General features: G+C 37.2%; 1 protein-coding gene across 2 annotated transcripts; it reads left to right on the top strand.

Moving 5' to 3' along the window:
• The first annotated feature begins 8,796 nt into the window (after nt 1–8,796).
• LOC139966935 (solute carrier family 28 member 3-like) lies at nt 8,797–25,313 on the top strand. 2 transcript variants are annotated; one of them, XR_011792811.1, is made up of 11 exons: nt 8,797–8,957; nt 11,609–11,761; nt 12,687–12,973; nt 16,042–16,183; nt 16,888–17,079; nt 17,371–17,532; nt 18,580–18,836; nt 19,631–19,799; nt 21,215–21,391; nt 22,636–22,763; nt 23,598–25,313. XR_011792811.1 is itself a non-coding variant. In XM_071970435.1 (11 exons), exons 1-11 carry the CDS (start codon nt 8,916–8,918, stop codon nt 23,663–23,665), a joined length of 1,830 nt encoding a protein of 609 aa, XP_071826536.1. In that variant the 5' UTR covers nt 8,797–8,915; the 3' UTR covers nt 23,666–25,313. The 2 variants fall into 2 exon arrangements, 1 of the variants encoding a protein (XP_071826536.1); XM_071970435.1 differs by having other exon boundaries at nt 22,583–22,763.
• Nucleotides 25,314–25,340: the final 27 nt, after the last annotated feature.

Raw genomic sequence — 25,340 nt, 5'->3', positions numbered from 1 at the left:
CGCAACATAAATTACCGAATGTAGCTTTGAAAATGAATAACTACCATATGTTTCGTTGGGACAGACAATTCTCTGCAAACGAAGGAGGACTTATCTCTTATATTTCCAAGGACTGGTCAGTTTGCAAGCCAAAGATATGTTCAACCATCTAAACACCGGATATTGAACTTATTGTTATAAGAGCACGGCCACGATTCATTCAAAGTGAAGTCTCCAATATTACTATCATTATTGTATACACACGATCATCAGCAAATTTAGTAAAATGTTTAATTGTTGAGGAATGAAACTTAATAAATCAAGAAAATGCCACGGTGGCGACAAATTGAAGAATTTTAAAGTGTGATAAATCGGCCAATTTTAAAGCAATGCAAGTGACATTTTCAGAATATGCTCCTTTTATGGTGTTACAAGCAAATAATAAATTTGGGAAATTTTGGATATGGTGCAGCAACAGCCATCCGTGATTTGACACGGAATGACCCATAGGTAAAACTAGCTTGGAGGGTGGCTGGTGAGAGGAGGTAACATGAATTAAAATTACGGCTACTGTTCCAGAAGTAATTACCAGCAGTAATCTTCTTAGAAAGACCATGGCTTCTGTGGTAGGAAGACAATAGGTCATAAGTGATTAATAAATGTAAAACCAGCTGGGGAGGTGGGGCTGTTGGGAGGGGTAGCATCAAATAAAATTACGGCTACTGTTCAGTGCTCTTGCTAAACTAAGTACTAGTAAAGGTATTTTGGCCAGATTGCTTAACCTGAACTGTGTTGTCTTACTGTACAAACTACAGTATTTATGTACACTCACTTCCAAAAGGCACAGTTTGTAGACATATATTCAAAGCGATATATTGAGATGTTCGCATATCTTGTGGACTTAAGCTGTGATGTAGATATAGTCACATTGCTCTAACAGTTTCCTTACTGTTTGTCTGGAAAATTTGGCAGAGTACACTTCCTGCACACATCACCAACTTGATTTCAATTTCTTGTGGAACATTGCTTACATTTGGTATTTTTTATATAACACAAGTAACATGTATATGTATACGACAATTTGATATATTTGGGAGACACAGTAATATATTGTATTAATGCTGTACACACATTAGTATATGTATAGAAACTTTGGTTGGGTACATTAGGGAAACATAGAATCAAACTGATTTTAAGAATTACTGCTTGCATAATCTGGTTGCTACTCTGGAAAAGATGTTAATTTAACTTGGAATTGATACTTATATTGGAGAAATATTTATGCAGGTACATTAAAATGAAGCTTTATCATGAAACTTTTAGTACTGTGAACTGATGTCTATAGGGTAAAACTGCACAATTTTGTAATGGTGCATTCAAATACTAAGTTTTAATGTGACAAATTAGACCAGAATTTACTATCAAACTCTGCATCTCTCTCAAGGAGCAGATACAGATGGAAAGAAACTTAAGGTCGTCAAGAATCTTCCACAGAACAGTCGGTATGTATGAAAATTACTTAGTTTTAAGGACTCTTTATAGTGTACAGATTATGCTCCAATTAAATCTCTCTGTTTTGTTTAGGACAGTTAAGCATAGGACTCACGAGTGTACGATAGAATATATAGGTTACATTTGTTCGATGAACATGATGATATGGGCGGTCTTAGTGATTTCAAGGTAAATCGTTCACACCATCAGGGCAACAGAAAATTAATTTCTTTCTTTCGATTGGGACAGCTTTTCCCCATTAAAACCATCTGGTCAGAGTGCATTTAGAATAAGAAACATTGAATCTGCTTCAGAAGTTTGTTTTCCGAAATTCATCAGCAAAGTGATTTTGTTCTGTTTATCTATTCTGTCAAACCAATGTTGCTAAAAGACACAGCTCTAAAAAGTTATAATGTTGCATGTGCTACTTTTTAGTGATGATTTTAACTGAGAATCTTAAGAAACATTTAAGTCATGATCTTATTAGTGTTTACATACAAGAAGATGTAATCTTTATTGCAACAATAAAGATACATAATCTTTACCCGTTTTTTGTGTGTGCATATTTCCTCCAATCTGAATTGCCTTATCACATTCTGGAAGTTTCGCTAACATGTTTTAGATTTACTATTTTGATGGTGAACTGATCAAAACTTTTGAATCAGATGCAATGCAAATTTTGATGCTTATCAACTACTAAACAGTAAGAGAAGTTTGCTAGCATTTTGCTATTCCATAGTATGGTCACATTTGTTTTAATGTTGATTTATCAAGAGCTTTGAAGATTTGAACAAGAACTCAATTGTGAGTGTGCAACCTAACATCCTCAAACATCAATGTTGGTTCTTATCCATACAGATAATTTAATTTAGCATTTCCATTAGCAAACTTGTATGAAGCCTGTCCCTTTAAATCATGACAATTTGAAAACTGAGCATGACTTCATTACGTCACCAGCAATTTCATGCCATAGATGAAGATTATCTGGGAAAACGCTTTCAAATATAGGATCCATGCCTACTTGACTGTAATGTATAGCCTGTAAGCCTATGTCAAGTCAACAGAGATATATTTAGTGCCCGACACGGCAAGGAGAAGTTATGCCTGTATCACATTCGGTAAATAAATGAGTTATTTGTATATCCCTATTGAGACCATGATAGTGTGAACGTACTTTAAGGATCAATTCAATTTCCTTAAAGTTTCTTTTATTATGGTCAGACAGATTACCCAGGATTATGGATAGTCTCTGTTATGAACGCTGTGTAAACAGAAAGCTGTCTGCTTCTGTTGTACATATCAGTCTATAACGTACACGACATATGCATACAGTATGGACCTTTTCAATAGCCGCAAAACTTTTAGGCATCCGAGACACTTTGCAGGTGAAACAGTAGCCTGACCCGAACCGCGCTTGACTGAATTGATAGTATTGTAACGTGAACATGTTCACAAAGCCGGGGCTATAATTTTCATATATCTAAATACAGACATTCCAAGTCAATGTGTTTCAATGGGAAAGTCGCATTTCTTCTGCCAACATCTAAGCTGTCAATAACCCCGCACCTTAATGCGAACCTCATTGGTCGTGTGGGAGGCCTAAGCCACCAGAACATGCTATACATGTCTAGCGGCAACACATACAACATGCAACGCACGCGCGCAAACGGCCACGTGTTCATTGGCTATTCAAAAGCCCAGCCACAATACACGGTGTCTTATCAACGGCATTTGTATGATTATATATAAATAAAAATAGTTATGCAACCAAATGATAACATTGCAGTTATATTGTAATTACCATTCCATGTGCAAAATATACACGGGTATGCAGAATCTGTTCAAACAGAGCGCGTAACCCGAACGAATATACGCATTGACTGCACACATGCACCCAGCTCGTCCACTATTGTATAGCTATATTGCGTAGAATAGGTACAGTCGAACGTGCAGTTTTGCGGAGGAAAATACCTCCGAGAGACATGACGTCATTATAAAAGTATCTAACACAGAGTGATCATGTGTGTTACTCACGAAAACCAAAAGTATCTTTGTGAAAAACTTTGAGCCTGAAATTCGTTATCATGCCGTGAATGTTATTTCTTACATATCAATCTGTTGTTAGAACTTTCTGAAACATCGACCTATTTACAGAAACACAATTATATGAAGTTTGCTACTGAAGTATGTGCTTCATTTGTAGGGGGAGAGGGGTAAAAGTATAACAGAAATTTCATTTATTAGTTTGATGAGAGATCGTTATGAAACGAACTTAATACGCCTATCATCATTTAGTAATTTGGTCCTAGCCAAGTTAGGCCTATACTACTATAGCATGGCCTAATTTAGTGGTCCTCGGCCTAGCAAATACATATGTGACTAAGTTATGGGATTGGGAAAACGTCATCAGCCATGGACTCAACTGGGCAGCATCTTTTGATCATATTATGGACTCAAGTGGTTTTACTAATAATTCCAATTACATGGTCACATATAGAATTACCACGTCATGAGTTGGGACCTTAGCTTGAAATGACTGCATGTTTGCAAATATCATTTCATTTAAGATTTAATTAAAATCCAGGTAATTTTTTTTAACTCACTGCTCTCGAAGAGCTCCTTTATAGAGTTCTGTTTCATGTGCAACCGATTGGATAGTTTTCAATGCATTGACAACCCACTGTTCCACAAACCCATGAAACCAAGCTGTCTAGCTTGCCCTAAGGTAGGTACTGCACTAGGGGCCATATTTGATTTCAATTTTCCTCTTATATGGAGACTATAATCAAGGGGCCTTGTTTGTGGCGATCCATGTATCACCAGCAGGAATGTGAGCTGCTATTAGAATGCTGCTGTATAGAAATACCATGTCATCAGCAGTGAAAAGTTTGTTACACAACTGTAGCAGAAATATATAGTGTAACAATATTACGATTGTGATTCAAACTGACATTGGTATTTCAAACTGTCTTTGCAATGTTCTGATAATCACTGGCATGCAATATCCTAAAACATACTGATGTAAGCAATTGGGGATTTCTCTCAATCTCGCTCGCTCGCTCGCTTTCTCTCTCTCTGGCTACTTTATATAACACAACACCATTTAGCTTTGTCAATATGTCTCCAATTCTTCAAATGTCTATGCTCTTTAGAAGGCTTTAGCATCAATATAACGTTTGCTCGTCCTTGCTTATCAGCAAGTAAACCTTTTTGAAAGGCAAGATTTAAGGAATTCACAACTACAGGGAGGCATTCCGAGCCAGGTGCTTTATTGAAAGTCATAGAAAAAAGCGCATCGCTGCATTCCCCAGTAGTAAGCAATCCTTCTGAATCCAGTTGTTGTTCCGAGCTGAAGATTTTGTATGATGTAGATTCAGATTTGTATCAACCTTTGTTGATGAAACATTTCTGTCCATAGAGTATAGCTTTTTATAAAAGCATTAGGCCTTACACAAGATTTTGATGCAAGTCATCAATAAACCGTAATTATGGGCAATCAAAATATTGTTAATGGCTTAAACAATTGGTGAAAATTATCGAATGCCCTCGCCGCGTGAAGCTTCATAAAATATTTCCCCCGAATGATGAAGGTTGGTTTGGACCTTCATAGATGGACCATGATCATTAGAGGATCAAGGAGTTTGCAAAGTAATGGCTGAGACCCTGTGATCTTCGAAGAGAATGTAGAATTAGGCTCACATCCTGTGACATCCTGTGCAGCCAAAGGAACTTCCTACATGTGCTGTCTGTGACGTTTATACACGGATTAATCGGTAACCATTCACTGCAATGTTATATCACTGCCGTTGTCAACAAAAACATGTAGGTCTTGGAAAAGAAAAGTTGATTTTATACGATCCTCCTACCCTAAGGTAACGTGTTCACGAGATGGACAGCGAATAGGAATCTTGAACATATATTTAAAGTTTTAAAGTTGGTTTCACGCAAAGTCTGTTGGGCTCGATTGCTGCTCGATCTGTACTGCTTGGACGTAACAACAATTAACATTGCATATCTATACGGAAGCATACTTCACATATATCGACGACAAGGTGCCAAGAAATTGAAATGTGGCATTTCACTGCACAAATACACATCTCGTAGGATGTAACCGAAGTTTTTCTTCCATGTTTGAAATGTTATTGTATGAATCTACCTGTTAACACTCAGGCAATCTGATAGGTCCATTGGCAGTGTGATATAGTACAGAGGTAATTAAATTTTGGGAAGTTGTATCCAAAAACGTTATGCAGAATGGAACGAAAGTTGGTTTGACCTATTTTTCCAAGCACCTGAATCATCAGTTTTTACACAGCACTATTGCATCTTGACCGTTCTATTGCTGCAACGTACCTAGTTTTGACCTCTATTCCAAGCACCTGAATCATCAATGTATACACAGCACTATTGTATCTTGACTGTTCTATTACTGTAACGTACCTTGAAGTTAAAAAAATGCAGAAGTTTTTGGATGTGCTTTCACTTAGCTTCAATACTTGTAAACTTAAACTGCCCTCAACATGACATTGCATATTCTATACCAGTCGGTGATATTTGTCTAATGTGGCTATATGGCTCAATTTAAATATTAACCCCTCCCAGCAGTACCATAGCCAGACTGGGAACCATGGGCCACCCCCTTCCTCTTGAAGACTTGTGCTCTTCCACTCAACCCCCAATCTGTCCCACCATCATGTGTGCAAAACTTCACAAATAAAGAGATATGAGTAATGTGCCCCTCCTTCAATTATTGATGCCTCTCCATAAACTGTTGATGCCCCTCCAACTCAGAGTACTTGGTTCAGTACCTGCTCTCTGGTGCCCAAATATTTGTGTAAAGCCGTCTCACCGACATAAAGGTCTAATCAAAATTAGCATGGTGAACAATATGCAGTAGACGGTAGGTTATGTGCCCGTTGTAAGAGCCTAACTTAGAACAACTGTGTAAGCCGCGGCTAAACAGCCGTGAGTTGTAACTCGATTCAAATAGTAATTTTAACCCACAAGACTGTTAATCTGGTGCTTCAAGTGTTTCTATGTGTTAAAATTAAAGATATTTCGATGACAGTATCACGCTTCCGTCGAAGCCTCGTTACTATATAGTAGGCAGCTGTTTGCGCGAGTCATTGTTTTCATTGTACCAAGATAGCGCAAGCGCCCCCATCAAATGTCTCCTTGCAGCAAGTTGATCGGTACAGGCACCTTCTTCGATGAGTTCGTCGTTGATAGGCAGTCTATTGTTTGGAATATGCACAACATCAAACAAGTCAGGCACGTATATCGTTTTGCAGCATGGACTTTATACTTTTATTTCGGTGACGATTGCATTGAGCTGACAAGGTTCAAAAATATCTTTTCCCCAAATATGGTATGATGTTTTTTAACAGCAATGTCGAGTTACTTTACACTAGAAAAAGGCTCAAATACTTCGATATATAAGTGTTGATAACTAAAACTTGAACAAGGTTATTAAATATATGAATTGATATGAAACAAACAATGAGTAAATCTTTCTACCTGCTGCAATGGGGTACTTGAAACAAGCTGCGCAAGCATCAGGAAATTTGAGCCGTCGATACCTCACATGGTGGCCCGCTCGACGGCTTGGAACTAGCGGCGTACCGGTTCCGAGACAGTAAACTGGTACTCCATTCCGCCCTTGGTTTCAACCCCAGTATATGATATAAGTTGATTCGTGCCTGAACCCAAAATAATTTCACTGGAGATGGATGATAACCCAAATGACTTGCCTCAAGTCACCTCTGAACATGACTTGACTTGACTCGCAGTCGGCGGTCATTTGACTGATGTCAAGATCGAGTTAAAGCAAGACACTCGAGCCAGTGACAGTAACAAGAGTTTTTGTTTTGAAGTAAAGAAACTGATGTGCAATTACTTAGACCTAAAGTCAACACTGGAAAATATGATACATTTATTGGCGCTTCAAGCTGAAACCATGGACATGTATGTACATACGTCAAATTAGTCCTTGTGCTCACAACTAAGTTAAAATTAGCCAACTTTGAAAGAAAGTTATTAAAATTAGTTGGGATTCCGAAACTCCACAAAAAAAGGCCTTTGTAAAACTTGAAGGCGTGGTATAGCGGTTAAAGTGTCCCGCCCACGATCATTAGGTTCTAGGTTCCATCCTCACCAGTAGTAGATGCTCTTGACCTATTCCAAATGCATGCTTTGCAGTGTATTTTACGGGAGATTTTCGTTGATATTGCATTTGTGGTTGCAAACTGGACACTAGAAGTGATTCTGTTCTTTCAATGGTTTCGAAACAACTTGCACTGCAATGATGGTGAATGAGATGTCTTTATCTCCTTCGGTATGTAAGAAAGTGGTCAGATGCTGAGGTACAATCTCGTCCATCGGCTGGGGACCTGGTGGTCCCGGGAGCAGGAATCGGTGCGACGGTCACAAGTTTGCCTCGCAAATCTCTGAACACTCAAAAAGAGATGGCTTGGTATAGGACGCTGTTCATCATCGATCATTACATGTGTGTTTCCAATTTCTGGTGGCTTCCTAGCACTTGGGAATACTAAAGTAAACTATACTCTTTATCTTCCACACCTTTATCATATTGCAGACATCAGATAGACAGATGGACGGATGGAAGGATGGACGGATGGATGGAACTATGGGTGGATGGATGAATCGGTGGGTGGGTGGGTGGGTGCATGTATGTATGGAAGGATAAATTGTAGTTTTAAATTGGCGGACGCCGTAACTTACGCAAAATCCTATTTATCAAATCTCGAAGTCAGTGGATTTCCTTTTAAATATTTTTTACGGTACATAATACAAAAATGCACCTGGCTGATATACCATCGAGTGATTAACACATTTTGAAGATCCCTACAGACTAGAGAGGTATCGTTTCCCGCAAAACGAAGAAACTAGTTGTAATTTGTGTATAGTATGCAGGCCGAGGGTTGTGTGATTACGAAGTAATTCTCAAACATATGGCAACTGTGTGAATAGTTTGCATAAATGAGCACTTTATAGAGCCCCTTTAAGAAGTAGAGTGTTGTAAAGCGCATCTGGTATTAAAGGTATACAACAGGGAGTGACGATAACCAAGATCACAGTGTCTCATATACAGCCTCGATGGAAAGGTTAGCAAACATAACATCGGGTCCAACATGTATACTTAGCAATACAAGCAGTATTTACTTAACTGCAAGATCGTTTGCCTGTTACCACCATCAAGGAGTACTTCAAAATAGAACTGTTGTAAATTTAAACTTAAATCAAGATCCTATCATAAATACTATAAATTGTCAATAAACAGTGAACGATGGTAATATGCACATTAAGGTTCCTTATACAAGATTTTCAGTGTACAGCAGGGCACACAGTGTTAACGTATAGTCCTTTCAATTATCCGGAGCAGATCGCATACGTCTGTGCATGTTAAGCGTTCCATCTTAAGCAAAATGAGTGGAAACGATAAAACCGACACAGGACAGCAATCATACGTAAGCTTTTCGAAAGATTTTAATTTTCTTTTTACAATATTAAAGTAGCTAGAGTTGCCATGTCCAGTCCTTCCAAGTAAATAAGCTTAAATATAACTAGCTCAATACTAGCTTAAATATAACTAGCTCAATACCTTTTAGAAAGCTATGAAATAATCTTCTTGCCTCGCCTCCACCGAAAAAGCAAAACCAACAACAGAGTTAGTTATAGGGCCAAAATATGTTTAATGGCTATCGATTAAAGCTGTCGTCTCGATTTTAATAGGCAAGTATAAGCTTGTTTTATACATCTGCTGTAAAAAGCTTAGAGGCCTAAGCTTACGCGTTGGTCTGTATTGTGAAACGTAGCTCTAGTTACTTTACACATTTAGTAAGACATGTAATACACCAAAAACAATCGTTTACTCGTAATTTAGCATAGTTGCCTGTACTCAAACTCATAGGTTTTACTTGTTTTAATGCTTTTTGTTATAAGTCCAGTGTAGATATGCAGAGCAAGATCAATTAGTACCAGTACTAACGCATGAGCCTTTTACTCCTATTCATACTCATAGCAATACGAGCCTAATGTACTCGAACTATGTACTGTTGTACTCCCACTACAAGTCGATTGTGTTAACGGTACACGTTAAGTAGCAAACATTAGTTTAACCAGATCAATTTGGTCAGTCGTTTCACACAGAGCCCGATACAAATATCGTTCTGTAGTTAACCCAGGCACAACGGTAGTTGTGCTTCAACGGTAATTTTAATTAATTTATTATTTAGGAAATGAAATTGCACCTTACTATGCTGTCCGTTTACTGTGCTCTACTGACCGGCTAAACGTTAAAAATTTGTTGATAATATCTTTTACGGAAAAACAACCTTCAACACTTAGTATAGACATTCAACACATACACTGTAGATGTACCTAAATGAGAAAGACACATAAAACGTTGAACATCTTATAAATAGCACATACAAGTAGAACGTTGTACAAAATATTATATATGCAGAACATTGTTTGTAAACATCGCACATAGAATATGGTACATATCATCGATTGTACATATAACTTTGCACATATAACACTGCACAAAGAACAAGATCAGTACAAATCGAACAATGCACACATGTAGAACATTGTACACATTACTTTGTACTTAGAACATTGCACATATTACTTTGTACTTAGAACATTGCACACAGCACATTGTACATTACACTTGTAGAGTGGGTAAACCAAGCGAGTCGAACAGACATATTGTAATAAAACCACGTACGTGTCCAAACAAATGTACGTGTCAAATGGAACTCACGACGATCCTTATCACATGCAATCTATAGGCTACATCCATCATCAATTATATCAACTGAACATGGAAAATTATGAGGCTTCCTTTCTGAACTCTAAAATCATGGAAGTATGGGCTCACAAATCGTGGACAAATTAACAGATAGCGCTTTCGCATCGGTCTTATTTAGTTCGGCGAAACTTGACAAGTCTAGTTGCAAGGCGATATCATGAGTTGATCACTTCTATAATATACTAGTTCGTAATTATTGATGGCTAAATACATCCATTTGAAGTCTCAAAGCAGTTTAACTGTTTAACACAACACATTAACTTGTGTTTTCATAAACATGTTTTCGTTTTGTGGAACTGCACAAAGTGAAACCTTGGTCTAGTCAATACAAAGATTTTGTATAGCTTGGAAGGCAGATTCATGACTCCTATACTTCTTACATACAAAAGAGTGAACATACAGGCACGCACGTTTGCACACGTTTTGAAAATACGATTTCACGAAGCGCGTTCATTTAGGCTTAACCATGAAGCCAACTTACACGGTTATTCGCTTCACTCGGATGTTCGTGAGTGAGTGTTTTGCCGTGTTTCTAAAATGGCGACCAAAAACGTATTTCTTTTACGCAGTACAAATAAGGAACCATAAAAGTAAGATAAAACCAGAACTGAGGAACGATGTAGATGTTTATAAGGAAATACAGGGGTGAAAAACGATGGCGGAGTATCTCAATTTATTTACTACTACGTTTTCTGTAACACATGTGTCAGAGCTCCCTGCTAGTGTTAATCCTACACTCAAAAAACAACTGTTCGATGGTTTCAGAGCTAACGATTATATAGGTTATGAGCTATGTGACACTTTGTTTAGTTCTGTTCGAGGTTCAATTGTATACAAATTTAATGTTGGTGTTACAACATGAAATGCTAAACCTACGGATTTAGAAACTGGACCCGTCCTGTAGTTCTAATACTCAGTGGATCTAGGTTACAAGTGATTGCTCTTAATGTATATGTAATTTCGCCTTGATCCATAACACATTTTAATATTGGTTACATAGTATTACTTTTTAATGATATGAATGAACGTTTGTTTTACATGCACCATAATTATAAGTAAGTAAACATGAAGGTTTATTTAACTGACAATTTAATCAATGTCGGGTATGTACGAAATCTGTTGGAAGAACATCTTATGACGTCATCAATGACGGAATCTATAAGACAATGGTTCACTCATTATTTGTAACGCCCAACAGTTTGCACACGTTCACTGCATGTATAATTCATGACCATGACAAACGATTTGCCTTCTGTTATTTACTCACCTCTTAACGGTACCTTTTCCGGTTCGATTTGGAAGCACGGCAAGGGATTTGACAATCCAAGCTTTGATCCAGAAAATGACGTCAGCGACGTTAAGAGAAATGATCCAGAAAAAACACCTGGAGCTGGCGACGACTGCTTGACAAATAGCGAAGTTGACAAGCACGGTGTACAGTTTATAATGTGGAAGGTAAGTTAACGTGCATGTAGTTCAACTTTTCAATATACAGTCGTTTCCGCCGCTTCTTTCCTTCCTCCCTTGCTTTTCCCTTTCTTGCCCGTCCCTAGCTCCCACGTCTGTTTTTTCTTCCTTCCATTTCCTTCAAATGCCCCTCCCTAACCGTTCAAATATATAACGTTAACTTTTTAACATAAAGTTTCGTAGAATTACCGGTGTATATATTGTCAATATACAAAATAATAATTCACTTCGCATGGCACAATTTTCTTAACTCCAAGGAGTGAAATTTTACTCTTTGAGAGTGTTCACAATGATAATTCTGTCGAATATTGGATTTGGTCTTTTGCTCAGAGTGAAATCCCTTTTCTAAAATGATGTCTATTTAACAGCTCTGAAAACAGATGAAACTTCATGATTCTTCTAAATAGTCATCAAACTGGAGACTCTAAAACAGATAATTTCTCACACTTTGGAATTGTAGAGTATGTTAATAATTTCACGGATATTTACCATTATAATTTAGTAATATAAATTGTATTTGATTAACGGGGAAAACAATTCAAAATTATTGGCTTTAAATGTAACAAAAGCATTGAAAATGCAAAAAGAAATATAGTTCTTTTTAGTTGTAATGAAACGTGTCTTTAATTCCCATTTCTTTTAAGTTCAGCCTCCGTGAACTAAACTTTACGTTTTAATGCATACAAATACATTTCTAAAAGGAATTCAGCGGATTTCAGCGGATATTTAGTAAAGCCCCAGGCAGTGAGGTGGGCGAAGGCGGAATTGGTTATTAAAAAGTTATCCTTCATTTGCAATCTGAGAAAAAGACTGAATTCACTATATCTTCATATCCGACACTCTAAGGAATGAATTCACACTCATTGGAATAGTATATTTATTTATTTAATTCTTCGTTTTAACATTAAACTAGTACATCGATAGCGTTATTCAGCCGGTACTGGAGGCGGTTAAAGAGCATAAAGTGATCGTCAAACGGGCGATACTGCTATTTGCCTTACTGCTTTATCTGGCTGGTCTGATATACGCATGTAGCAGAGATTTCGAGGAAGCCAAAGTGATGTTGATTTTGACTGGCCTCGCAGTATGTGCTGCCGTGTACACCTTTATCAGAGATTTCCACGGAGAGGCCATATGGAATAACATCTTACAACGCCCTGTTACAATGATCTCGGAGAACATGGGTAGCAAGGTGAAATGGTAAGCCAATTATTCAAAGCTATGCAGTTATCAGCTTCTTTTAACGTTTAACATTAAGTGTGATAGAGCTTTTGATCAGCGGGTAAAAGGAGGGTGACACCAGCGTCATCAAAAGTAAAAGCGTATTTCCGATATGACTACGTGAAAAGACCAAATTTTACTTCTTAATTGGTAATGGAGAAGAGATTGATGTAAGGTTGCATCAAGTTTTATTGGATGGGGTGTACCATTACATCCCATTTAAACACTAAGTTGAGACAAGACTATCTGACATGAAAAGCCAAAGCGTGCTGATTGAAAAAAAATCGAAATATTAAATTTCAAAAGTATTGCAATATTTGTATGGTAGATGTATAGTGAGTCCGTCGTCGTACTCGTGTTATATATAGTCTGATTTGGATCTTTAACGTTTTAAACAGAGGGCGCTGTCACATCCTAACAGAGCCGTAGATATCAATCTCGGTCCTTGGTCCTAATGCACGTGGTCTATCCTGTTTACAGATCTCAAAAAAATGTATAGCGCTGTAATATACCTCAATCTATGAGCTAATTGTGAAATATGTTTAAAAATCTCTTTTCTGCAATAATTATGAGACAAATTGCAGGACCAGTATATTGTATTTTGGAGAATCGGATGTAATTGTACTAACGCTCAACGCTTAGACTTAGTGTAGCGGAAAGATTGAAAAAAAAATCCAGGAATTTTTCGTATTGATTAACGACCAGATGTGTGTAAAGTTGCCAAATGAACGGTATAGCGCAACATATCGTGGATACAATATGTTAGTTATGAGTGGTAAAACACGTAGTTAGTTCGAATATGTCACACTATGTGTGAAATGCGGGAATGTGCAAGTACTTTGCTCATAAGTGTCCGTCAGAGATTCCTCAAAAGAGTTATCCGTGATTTCAAAGACCGCAGCTAGTCAGCGGAACTAGAGAGAACTCAGAGCAACAGTTTCACATGATAAAACTGATTCGAAGTAATTCATTATATGGGAAATACACCAAATTGACAAAGCAGAAGCAGCAGCAGCAAAAGCACAGCCAAGCCTCTATTTGAAAAATTGTTTTGATCGACAATATTTCTGAGCAGTTTTGTCCTTGCCTCTGTTTACGAAAAAATATCAGACATAAGCTAGATAACGGTGTGATTTTGTCGCCTCTAGTCTCCTTTTTTCCCTTGCTTTTTGCTCTTTCTTAGCAGACTAAAAAACATTTAAAACAAACGGAGAAAGAACATATTCTTGGCAATTACAAATAGAGCGTCTACCAAAAGCTCATATAAGTATAAGTATTCCTCTGCTTAATCTGCTAAATTGTTGTGGATATCATGTAATAACTGTAGTGACCTAAAATTGCTCACGAAAATTGCACCCATACAATATCAGAACGGTGTGAAAATTGTTTACAATCGAAGTACCACAGCGAAAAGTTGAAGTCGGAATCAGTTCCAAAAATATAGGCCATTCTCACATGTCGTATTAAACACACAGTTGTGGAAAAGTTCAAATTGCAAATCTGCAAGTAGTCCTTGTACAGGAATGACAACTAGATAGGAAGCCTGAATAATAAGTAACAATTTGACTTGATCAAGTCTCCCACGAGTGGAATTATTTCTCAAAATGACGGGAAAATTAAGATCAAACAAATTTTACTAATTACACGAAAACGCGTCTTGGTCATAAATTAAAATTGAAAAACGAATTTCGTGGTAATTGCATATGATCTGTGGCCTATATTTCATTATATCTGAAAACTCTACAGAAGGCTCTGTTTTGGTCTTCCTCACATAACATCAAAAATACTTTCCTTAACAAGTTTGGTTCACCACCATTCAAACGTTATATCCATAACATATCAGCATATTTTTACAAACGCTCAAGGAGGAGTACCATTTCACCGTTTTCAGAAACTGACCTCTCGTGACCTCAAATGCCCATCATATTTACAAAGTATGATCACATGAATGAAATCTTAACTCACGTGTTACAAACTACTCACCAAATTCCAGCCGAATCGAATGAAAAATGACAAAAGTAGCAGAAAATGGCAGTCATTCAAACACATGTAGCACAAAGTGACAGAATTTCGGCAGAATCGCACGATCGATATAGCTAAGCTGAGCTACAACCCAAACACTTCTTCATATATGTGCATTGTCCAACTGTTATGTTGAGTAGCATATCACAACAAGGCCATATCAAAGACTTCCTAGCCATTCATGTGTTTGATTTCATCAATAAAATTCACTGCTTCAGGGATTTATGATTGGAATTTATGATTGGTACTCTAGGAGGATTACCATATTTACGTTTTCAAAAAATGACCTCTAGTAACATCAAATGACCTTCACATTTACAAAGTATGATCGCATCAATGACATCTTAACTTACAAAAACCACTCACGAAATTCCAGTCAAATCGAATAAAAAATGACGAAAGTAGCAGAAAATGGCAGTCATTCAAACACATACAACCCAGAAACTTCTTCATACATGTGCATTGTTATATCTGTTATGTTGAATAGCCTACCACAGTAAGGCCATATAAATAGATTTCCTAGTCATTCATATGTTTGCTTTCAACAATGGAGTTCACTGCTTCAGTTGATTTATGGTTGGAATAGATTATTGTCCGACATCACAGGGTTCAATTGGCAGTATTAATTGTATATTGAAAGCCTCATGGGTCACCTGTATAGCAGATGGTACTGAAGATGTTTTTTCTGGGTAATATAAAGGCCGGGCTATTGTACTAAAACACCTCTATCTTATCCCAATCACTGCATAATTACCATCCCATGGCACAGATCTTCTTCTTTTTATTCATTTAAGGGGATTGGACTTAATCAGTAGGTATGGCAACTGTACGGATGTCCAAAAACTAAACAATAAGAAAGATGTATTTTATTATTCTAGATATGCAATTTATTCAAATTAAAGCACGTGACTGTATAAATTATCAAATTTTAAGTAACACGTACAATAATATTAAAACTTATATAAAGTAAGATTCTTGTAATTCAATTGTTTTTCTATGTTTTGTTTATATCTTCTCTTTGTCAGGACCCTCTGTCTTGTCTTTCTGATTATTGTTATTGCTGTAGTGGTTGTACTTTGTCGTGAAAACCCCAAACAACTGGTATCTGCTGGTGGTCTAGTTGTCTTCATTCTCATTACTTACGTGACGTCCAAATATCCCAGACAAGTGAGTTTATATACCAAGCCTCTCCACAATCATTGAGATAATATCTCTATGATAGTGTCATATGTTATGAATTTTTTAAGTTTAAGCCATCACTCCTTTGTCTAATAAGTTTTTATCAATTATTATCTGACTTCCTGTTTTTGAGTTTATTCACCCTCACCCATTTCAGAGAACCATTGCCCTCTATGTTAATGTATAAAGCTAAAGGCCGTAGCAACCAAAGTATAAAGCTAAAGGCAAACTGATCTTATAAAGTCTTCTTGTTATCATGATATAAACAAAAAACAATGACGAACCCAGTTCTCCAAAGACGAGACCGTAGCGTCTATAGTAATGCTAGTTGCCGACATAAATACAGAAGTGAGAAATGACCCGCACGAGCAGCATGGTAAAGTTTTCCAGCTGGGAAATGTACTTTGTAGTAAAACAAAACCATTCATAATATGATACCCGTGCCCGGAATACACCCTTTCCGGAACATCCCCCTGCAAGACATATGTGGTTCGTTATTTCTGCCGAAGCATACAGACAGTTCAAATTGCTCTTTGATTGCTATTACTTGTTGATCGAGGATGCCGTACATGCTTCACGTAGGTTGCATGGTATAGATAGATTGTCAAACATGTAACACGTATCGAGAACAATTCTATATTTCTATGTTACTCGACACAACGTTTTTCTATATTTCTCCCCGTGCATGTTAGGTTAAGTGGAGACCAGTTCTTTGGGGTTTCGCATTGCAATTCATTTTTGGACTAGTCATTCTCCGAACCCAAGTAGGTTTTCGAGCTTTCCAATGGTTGGGAGACGTCGTCCAAATATTTCTCGACTTTTCTGATGAAGGAGCCAAGTTTGTATTCGGGGATAGTTTTCAGGACCATTTCTTCGCTTTCAAAGTAAGAGCCGCCTTTATCGTATTCTATCTTGGTAGAACGTTGACATTATCGACTTATGGAATTCTAGTCACTGTGGAAGTGGAAAATGACTTAAATCGTAAATGTGGATTTTAAGGAATGCATCTAAACGTAGTGTACAATCAACTATATCTTTGGATGTTAGTGTTGAACATTTAGCAAGCAATTAGAACGAACGACGAAGAAAAGGATTAGCCATGAAAATGTATAATGTTATGAAGTATAACGGCGGAACTTTATGATCAATTCTAAAAGAGCATTATCTTTTTGTAGGTGTTGCCTGTTGTGATATACTTCAGTACCGTGATATCTGTTCTCTATTACTTGGGGGTGATGCAAGTAATCATCAAAAAGATTGCATGGCTGATGCAGAAAACAATGCAGACATCAGGCCCTGAATCCTTGAATGCTGCTGGCAACATCTTTGTTGGACAGGTAAACAGTATTGGTACTTCAAAAGGATAATTGCATTCCCCTCTCCCAATCACCACCAGTCACCTTCTTCGTCTTAGGCACTGTGTCTAAAGTAGAGCCCTGGGAGACTGCAGTATTCCCGGTGCAGCCATGCAGATTGCAAGTCCTGTAGGATGTAACCTTTTGTGCCGAACAGTTTTACATAATAGGCACTGCCTGTCCGCTGTAATAATCTCTATTGTTTGACATTGGTTCAGCCTTGCTGGAGCGCATTTCGCAGCTGCTGAAGCCTTTTCTATTGGCCTGGTGCCTCAGATTTATGTACGGATACAAAGGGAAGATTAGTGCATTCGAATTGTATTCGAAAATAATATTCAAAATGGCTGACATAAATAAAAGAGCTATAAACGTAGAACATGTCAGCTTGCAAGAGAAAAGAAGACAATTAAAATTATTATACCAAGTTCATGTTGTGAAATGAGTAGAATACTTCAAACTCGAAGAGACACATGCCCTCTATCTTATTCATTTCTTTCCTACGAATAAATAATTCACCTCGTGAATTGAGATTAAACATTAACTATTCGGAAATAATTCGTTCTTACTACGACAACCATGTAAACCCTTTTAAGTTTTAAAGTTAGTAACATAGAAGTTAACCTCTCTTTATCCAGAGGTGACATTATCATGACATGGTTTGCTGATGTTTTGCTTGTGTAATAATTCATTTTAAAATTTTATCCAAGTCCGATAGTTTACACGGCATCGCAGTGGCGTACCTAGAATAATTGGCACCCGGTCGGATCCTTCCTTTGTTACCCCATGCAGGGGATGCCGTCCTGGGGGAAATGCGTTCCCTATATAATTGCAAGGTGGTTTATATGTGAAATGAGAAAAACACTGAGAAAACTTTGAACTGATTATGTTTTGAAATTCTCATTCTTTAGTGAATGTGTCTTAATGTGTCTAAGTGCATCACTTCGGTATTGCACAACTCTAGCGACTCCGAGGGAGTAAAATGTTCGCTTTGAAACCAGCTTCGTTAACACGGTAGTTCTTATTTTGCAGACGGAAGCGCCTTTACTGATACGACCAATGATAAAAGATATGACCAAGTCAGAACTTCATGCCGTTATGACCGGTGGATTTGCAACCATTGCTGGCGGGGTCCTTGGCGCCTTCATCGCTTTTGGAATTAGTGCTTCTCATCTATTGTCCGCATCTGTGATGTCTGCTCCAGCGGCTTTAGCTATTTCAAAACTCTTCTACCCAGAAACTGAGAAGTCACGGCATGCAGATGTTGACAAAATGGACCTACCAAAAGGGTAAAGGATTGCAATGTGACTTTTTTGTCGAAATATACAAATATATAAAAGTTAGATTTATCCATTTATAGTTTGTTGTTCAGTTCTTTTTTGGCCACAGTAATATCTAAGTTGTTGATTACAACTCCACCTTGAACACCAAGTCTGAAAGTATCAATTAAAAATGAGTATATTTTCCGTTTTTTCTCTCTTTTTTGTAAGGGGAGGGGGGTAAAGAAGTAAAGGTTACTCTACCAGGGTCTAATGCAATGCAGCTAGTGCAATTGGGAAATACTAAGATTACAAACAAGGAGACGAAATTTTCCGTGGCTTATGAGGTACCATCTCTGTAGTGTCGTTCATACTTTTAATCTGTATTACTTCTTACATGATTTGTTTTACTGTAAAGTGTAAAGTTAAACATCTGTACCAATACAGCCCAATTGGAACGATAACATGGTGGCATGCTAAAGCTACCGCATGGTTCGTATGTGGTCGTTACTGTTAGTGCCTATGAAGAACTTAGATGACATTTCTTTGTGTGTCGACACTTGAGATTATCATCTAAACAAATGTTGAAATTTAACATATGAGAGATACAGATCTATTAATATCACGTTTGTTGTCTAATATACCTATGATGATAACAAAGGAATTTAGCTAAAGCTATATCGGAGCTTACATCGCCATATACTGTTGAGATCATCATCCAAATAGTGTCAAATAGCCTTATTTTGAGCGAATAATGCAATCGACAACCCTTGCAAGGTAAATTATTCGCGTCCTATAAAATTGCGTTATCTCCAAATCTACAGAGAACAAAGAAATATCATTGAAGCTGCTTCATACGGTGCTTATACCGCCATACCGTTAGCCCTTAACATCGCCGGTAACTTGATTGCATTCATCGCACTGCTGGCTTTGATGAATGGCATTCTGGGATACATCGGAGGTCTCTTAGGTTGGGACGAACTCTCATTTGAGGTTAGTCACGATGGTTTTATGACCAAATGGTTCTAAATGACAATATCAATAACATTCCTTTCAAGAGACGTGCATATGTGGGATGTAGCAGTTGGGTGTAGGCGTCGAGTTCCAGGTGGGGCCCGACGGGAACCCCTTTTTGAAGCCTTCATTTGTCATTCAGTTTTTTTATAAAAATGTTAATACCTTAGTCTTGCTTCTCATCAGGCATTGGGACGGGGTAAGTACTAAATAACTGTTCCAGTTATTTGTGAGTAGAGTCAAGAATCTGACAGAAAAGGATATCAAACTGCAAATTTATAGTTTACAGCTAATGTTTAATGTCAGAATGACTTTGAAAAAGTAACATGCATCATTGTTTTGTATTTCAAATTTTCAACTTGACCAGGTACATTGAAATGTACGTTGAACATCAGGTTTAGTAAGCAACACTAATGTTGTCGAGAGAATGTCACATTTTCCAATTTTATTTTATTTTAACCAATCAATCGATACCATCAAACCTTAAAAGAGATAATATTAAACATCAAAGTAGAAACATTAAAATAGACAGAAAAACAATAAGACATAGGTATGTTATATCACGAAGGTTAGAACATATTGTGCAAGCACAATTGATTGATTGATGGATGGATGGATTGATGGATTTATTGATGGATGGATGGATTGATTGATTGATTGATTGATTGATTGATTGATGGATGGATGGATGGATGGATAGCTGGATGGATGGATGGATGGATGGATGGATTGATTGATTGATTGATGGATTGATTGATTGATTGATGGATGGATTGATAGATTGATGGATTGATTGATTGATGGATGGATGGAGGGATTGATGGATTGATGGATGGATGGATTGATGGATTGATGGATTGATGGATTGATGGATTGATGGATTGATGGATTGATTGATAGATTGATGGATTGATTGATGGATGGATGGAGGGATTGATGGATGGATGGATGGATGGATTGATGGATTGATGGTTTGATGAATTGATGGATTGATGGATTGATGGATTTATTAATTGATTTATGGTAGGATGGATTGATGGTAGGATGGATTGATGGATTGATGGATTGATTGATTGATGTAAGAAGTTACATACTAAGATTACAGGCGAAGACCCTCACCTCCCCCCACGCCACCATGTATCCTCATTACTTCGAACAAGATAACAGTGAAATAGAAGTATTTTGAGAACGATTATCGACCTATTGCCAATCGATTACCGACCATCGTCTTCATATCGGTCATACACCAATCGAAAACAAAAATATATTGGATTCTTAAAATTCACCACAGTGCAGTTTATTACCTCGAACTTCCTTTGCAATAATGAGAAACATTTCCGTCTTGTTTTCTTTTCTACAATAATATGTTTTCAAATGTTCTACTTTCCTCACAGTTTATCTGTTCATACGTATTTGTACCCCTGGCACTTCTCATGGGTGTTGAAGTAAAGGACTGCCGTATCGTTGCAGAATTACTTGGCTATAAGACTTTTCTGAACGAATTCGTTGCGTATGGAAAACTAGCGGAATACATTACAAACCGTCAAAATGAAAGTGGAGACTATATGTCGGTAAGGTAATATCTGATTTATTGTAACCAGGCCGACGCAGCTGAGATTTCTTCGCAATATTTGTCTATATTTCACCTTCTGTGTTAAACTATTGAGTTTGAAAATAACTGTATTACCATAACGAAATGATCGAAATCGCCTTAAATCAATTCTGGTTTTGCAGTTAGTATAATGTCATTTCTAAAATATAGGACCAATATCAGTTGATGCCCTTATAACATGATGCTCCTTCGGGTGATCCACCTTATCTACTCTGTATTTGTATGCTTGAGGTTCCATTTTCATTTCTGTTTTATTTTTACTCATTCCGCTATCTCTTTGTGTTCACTCTGCTCATCAAACTGTCTTGATTCAGTGCGTGTTTTGTCACTTATGTTACTGTTGCTGAAGAAGACCTGCTAGGATCGAAACGTCAGGCCAACTTACTTTTACACATTCTCCTACACAGGCTCTTTGGTTAATAGGCGTTTGCTAACAGTTTTATTTGATTTTGTCATTTCTGTTTAACACAATTAAAAAGTGCATTAAAAGGTACAAGTGTTACTTCGTTTTTAACACAACTAAGAAGTGCATTTTGATATATACGATTTTTACTGCAAGGACTGATTCTGCTTAGCTGGGACCTGTGGAGTGAAAATTAAAAAGGCAACTTGAATTCCGGGTCATTTAATCACTGCGCTTAATTTGAGCTATGTTACTATGGTAACTTGGGATTTTGCTGGCATGCAGTCCTGTTATTGATTAAAAGTTACACGAGGAGAGTCACTGGTACTGTATCTGAGTGAAAATTTGGTCAACACGGTATCAGGCATTGATATATTTCTATTTCACTTCCCGCTCCGTGGTTAATAATTATCGTGAATATTTCAAGAAAAGGAAAACCTTCTGAAAGGATTTATGGAAAGTGTGTTTAAGCCCATATATATTTGTTACGAACATGCTGCAGTTGGTCCAAAGTAAACAAAATGAATGATTGGAAGGAAGGATTTTGCTTTGTGACTAAACAAAAAGCTCTAGTTATTATAAATGGAAAATCAACTGGAATAATCTTTAAATTTAAACGAATTGTAGTCTAATGAAGATAAACACATGTTCCATACAAATTTTAAAGTTAACGTTAAGATGGATGCATGGAAAGACGGATGATTATGCAAGATTGATCGGGTTTTTTTGCGTCGTGTTTTCTCTTAGATTCGATCTGAAATAATTGCCACTTACGCCTTGTGTGGATTTTCAAACTTTAGCTCCATCGGTATTCAGTTGGGCGGGCTTACACCAATGGCGCCAGAGAGAAGAGGTGACCTCGCGTCGGTCGCATTGCGGGCGTTGATTGCTGGTTCTATCGCATGTTTCATGACAGCATGTATTGCAGGTATCTGTGCACAACGTATTGAATAACAGTGCCATTACAACCGTCACCATCACAACCACCACCATCACAACCACCACCCAACAACCACCACCATCACAACCACAACGACCACCACCACCACAACCACCACCACCACAACCACCACCCAACAACCACCACCATCACAACCACAACCACAACGACCACCATCACAACCACCACCATCACAACCACCGTCATCACATCCACTACCATCACAACCACCACCACAACAACCACCATCATCACAACCATCACCATCCCCTATCATCAGTACCAGTACATTTCCGCCGTTATCATCTCATTACCTTTATTTATAATCATATTCATCTCTATCACGACTGTTTTCATCAAGTGAAATCTTAATATAAGTTATTGGATCATTTACGGAAGAAGGTAAAAATAAATTGTCATAATGCTTTGGGTTTAGACATAAGACAAGTAATAAATTCTCTCTGATTGGAATAAGGAATATGTATCCCAATAGCAGGATGCCCAACGTTGGTCATAATATTCAATAAATAGTCAACATTGATCAACTTGCTTGACCTTGAACCACCAAAACTAAAGGTTTATGGGAAATTATAACTAAGTTAGTAAGATATAAGACTTATATGCGCGTACTTCAGCAAAACCCTTTCCTTCCCCTTCCCCTTCCCAATCCCCATTGCCCAGCCCAGTTAGTGCAGTAAATGTTAAACAAACACTCGGAAATCTTTGCCGAAGAATGACAATATCACTTGCAGCGGGAAATGACTGTTAAGTTTAACATCTTTAACCGATAATATCAATCCTTTTCATTTTCATATTTTTCAGGTGTTTTATACGACGAATCGACTTACGACGCTGCGAATCTGATCGGCGGTAACACTACAGAGACTTAGTTGTTTCATGTTGTGTTATGTGTTTTCCTTTGACCAATATAATTAATATCAGTCAAACCTGACCATTTTGACTACATGAATAAGTAGCAATGAAAGTATAAGATGTTTACCTATCAAAGTATATCTATAGCAGTTTAACCTATAGCAATATCTTAACTTTATCAATGACATATATAGCAGTAAATGACGATGAAGATAACAATTAAAGTAAATAGGTCAAAACCTTTCTTTGAGCATTACCAACTTTATAGCAATACATGTACCACAATGAGTGTATAGCAATGAATGGAAAACAATGACTTTCAAGTATTGACGGTATAAGATCTCATTGACATTATAGCAATTAAAGTATGTAAGTATGAACGTATAGCATTAAGGTATATATAACTAGTAAGATATTGCAAGGAGTGTACCACAATGACTTTATAGCAAAGAATATATAGCAATGAAGTTATAGAAAAATGTATATAGATATATATATATACATATATAGTAAAATGAAACGGAAATAAACGACAATGGCCAACTAATAAATATATATTATATCAATGCCTACAGTTGAACTACGACCTTCTTTATAGATTTCGAACCTCTGGACACACAATCAGCTTCCATAGTCTAGTTGGCTGAGGTTCCGCATATAAATATATATACATATATTTGAAATTGTGAAGAGTTGGAAAATCCAGATCAGTGACAAAAAACTCCAGCCTCCACCGGGATTCAAACCCGGGCCTCGCGCTTCATATGCGGAACTCAAACCAACTAGGCTATGGACACTGATTGTGTGTAAAAAGGTTCGAAACCGGAAAGAAATTCCACTGTAATTATTATTATTATTATTATTATTGAACAATGCCAGTTCTGTTCTGGTGACATATTATTACTTATTAATAAGTAACATAATTTCGATTTTATCTGGTTTTAGTTAAAGTAAGAAGTGGGACATTCAACACTGGACAACATGTAATCAGGACAAAATATCAGTAGTTAGGACAGATAATTGACTTTGACAAGGAAAAGGTTCGTAAATCGGATGGTCACCAACAAACCCTGCCACTTTAATTATCGTGTTATGTACCATAGAGTTGAAAAATCTCAGATATATATTGAATAACACAGGTACTAGCACATAATATGTGGCACACCAAATCCTACATTAATTTCATTAGAATATATACACACTCTATGGCTGCGATCAGTAATGACATACATAAACCACTTCAGAGCAGGACCACATGTGAGACCAGTTTCATAACGACGTATGGGAATCAATAGAACCGTGTCAAAGGCAGGTATAATCCGTTCGCAGACTTTAGTAATAATTATCCAACCAACGAGCTTCAGTGGCAGCCTTTACTGTTGTTAGTTAATACGAGTGTTGCATGTTTGTATAAAATGAGTTTAAACATTTCATCGAAAATGTTAGCAGTGGGCATATGACCGAGAGAACTTTGAATGTCAGAGTTGACACAGATTAGTCGATATGCTAGACCGTTGTAAATGGGAACGTGGTGAATTCAATCCGTGGTATTTTACGAAGCAAGTCAAAGGTTATAGGGTAATGAATACTTAGTAGATAAAATAAGAACATCTATGTTTAACTGTTTATGACATTCAACATTTACAATAAAGTACATCCAACGTATGACCCTTGACTTGAGTGGAAACATTT

This window comes from Apostichopus japonicus, chromosome 1 (genome assembly GCF_037975245.1).
Source record: "Apostichopus japonicus isolate 1M-3 chromosome 1, ASM3797524v1, whole genome shotgun sequence".
Taxonomy (NCBI): domain Eukaryota; kingdom Metazoa; phylum Echinodermata; class Holothuroidea; order Aspidochirotida; family Stichopodidae; genus Apostichopus; species Apostichopus japonicus.
This window is presented reverse-complemented; position numbering and strand designations above follow the sequence as displayed.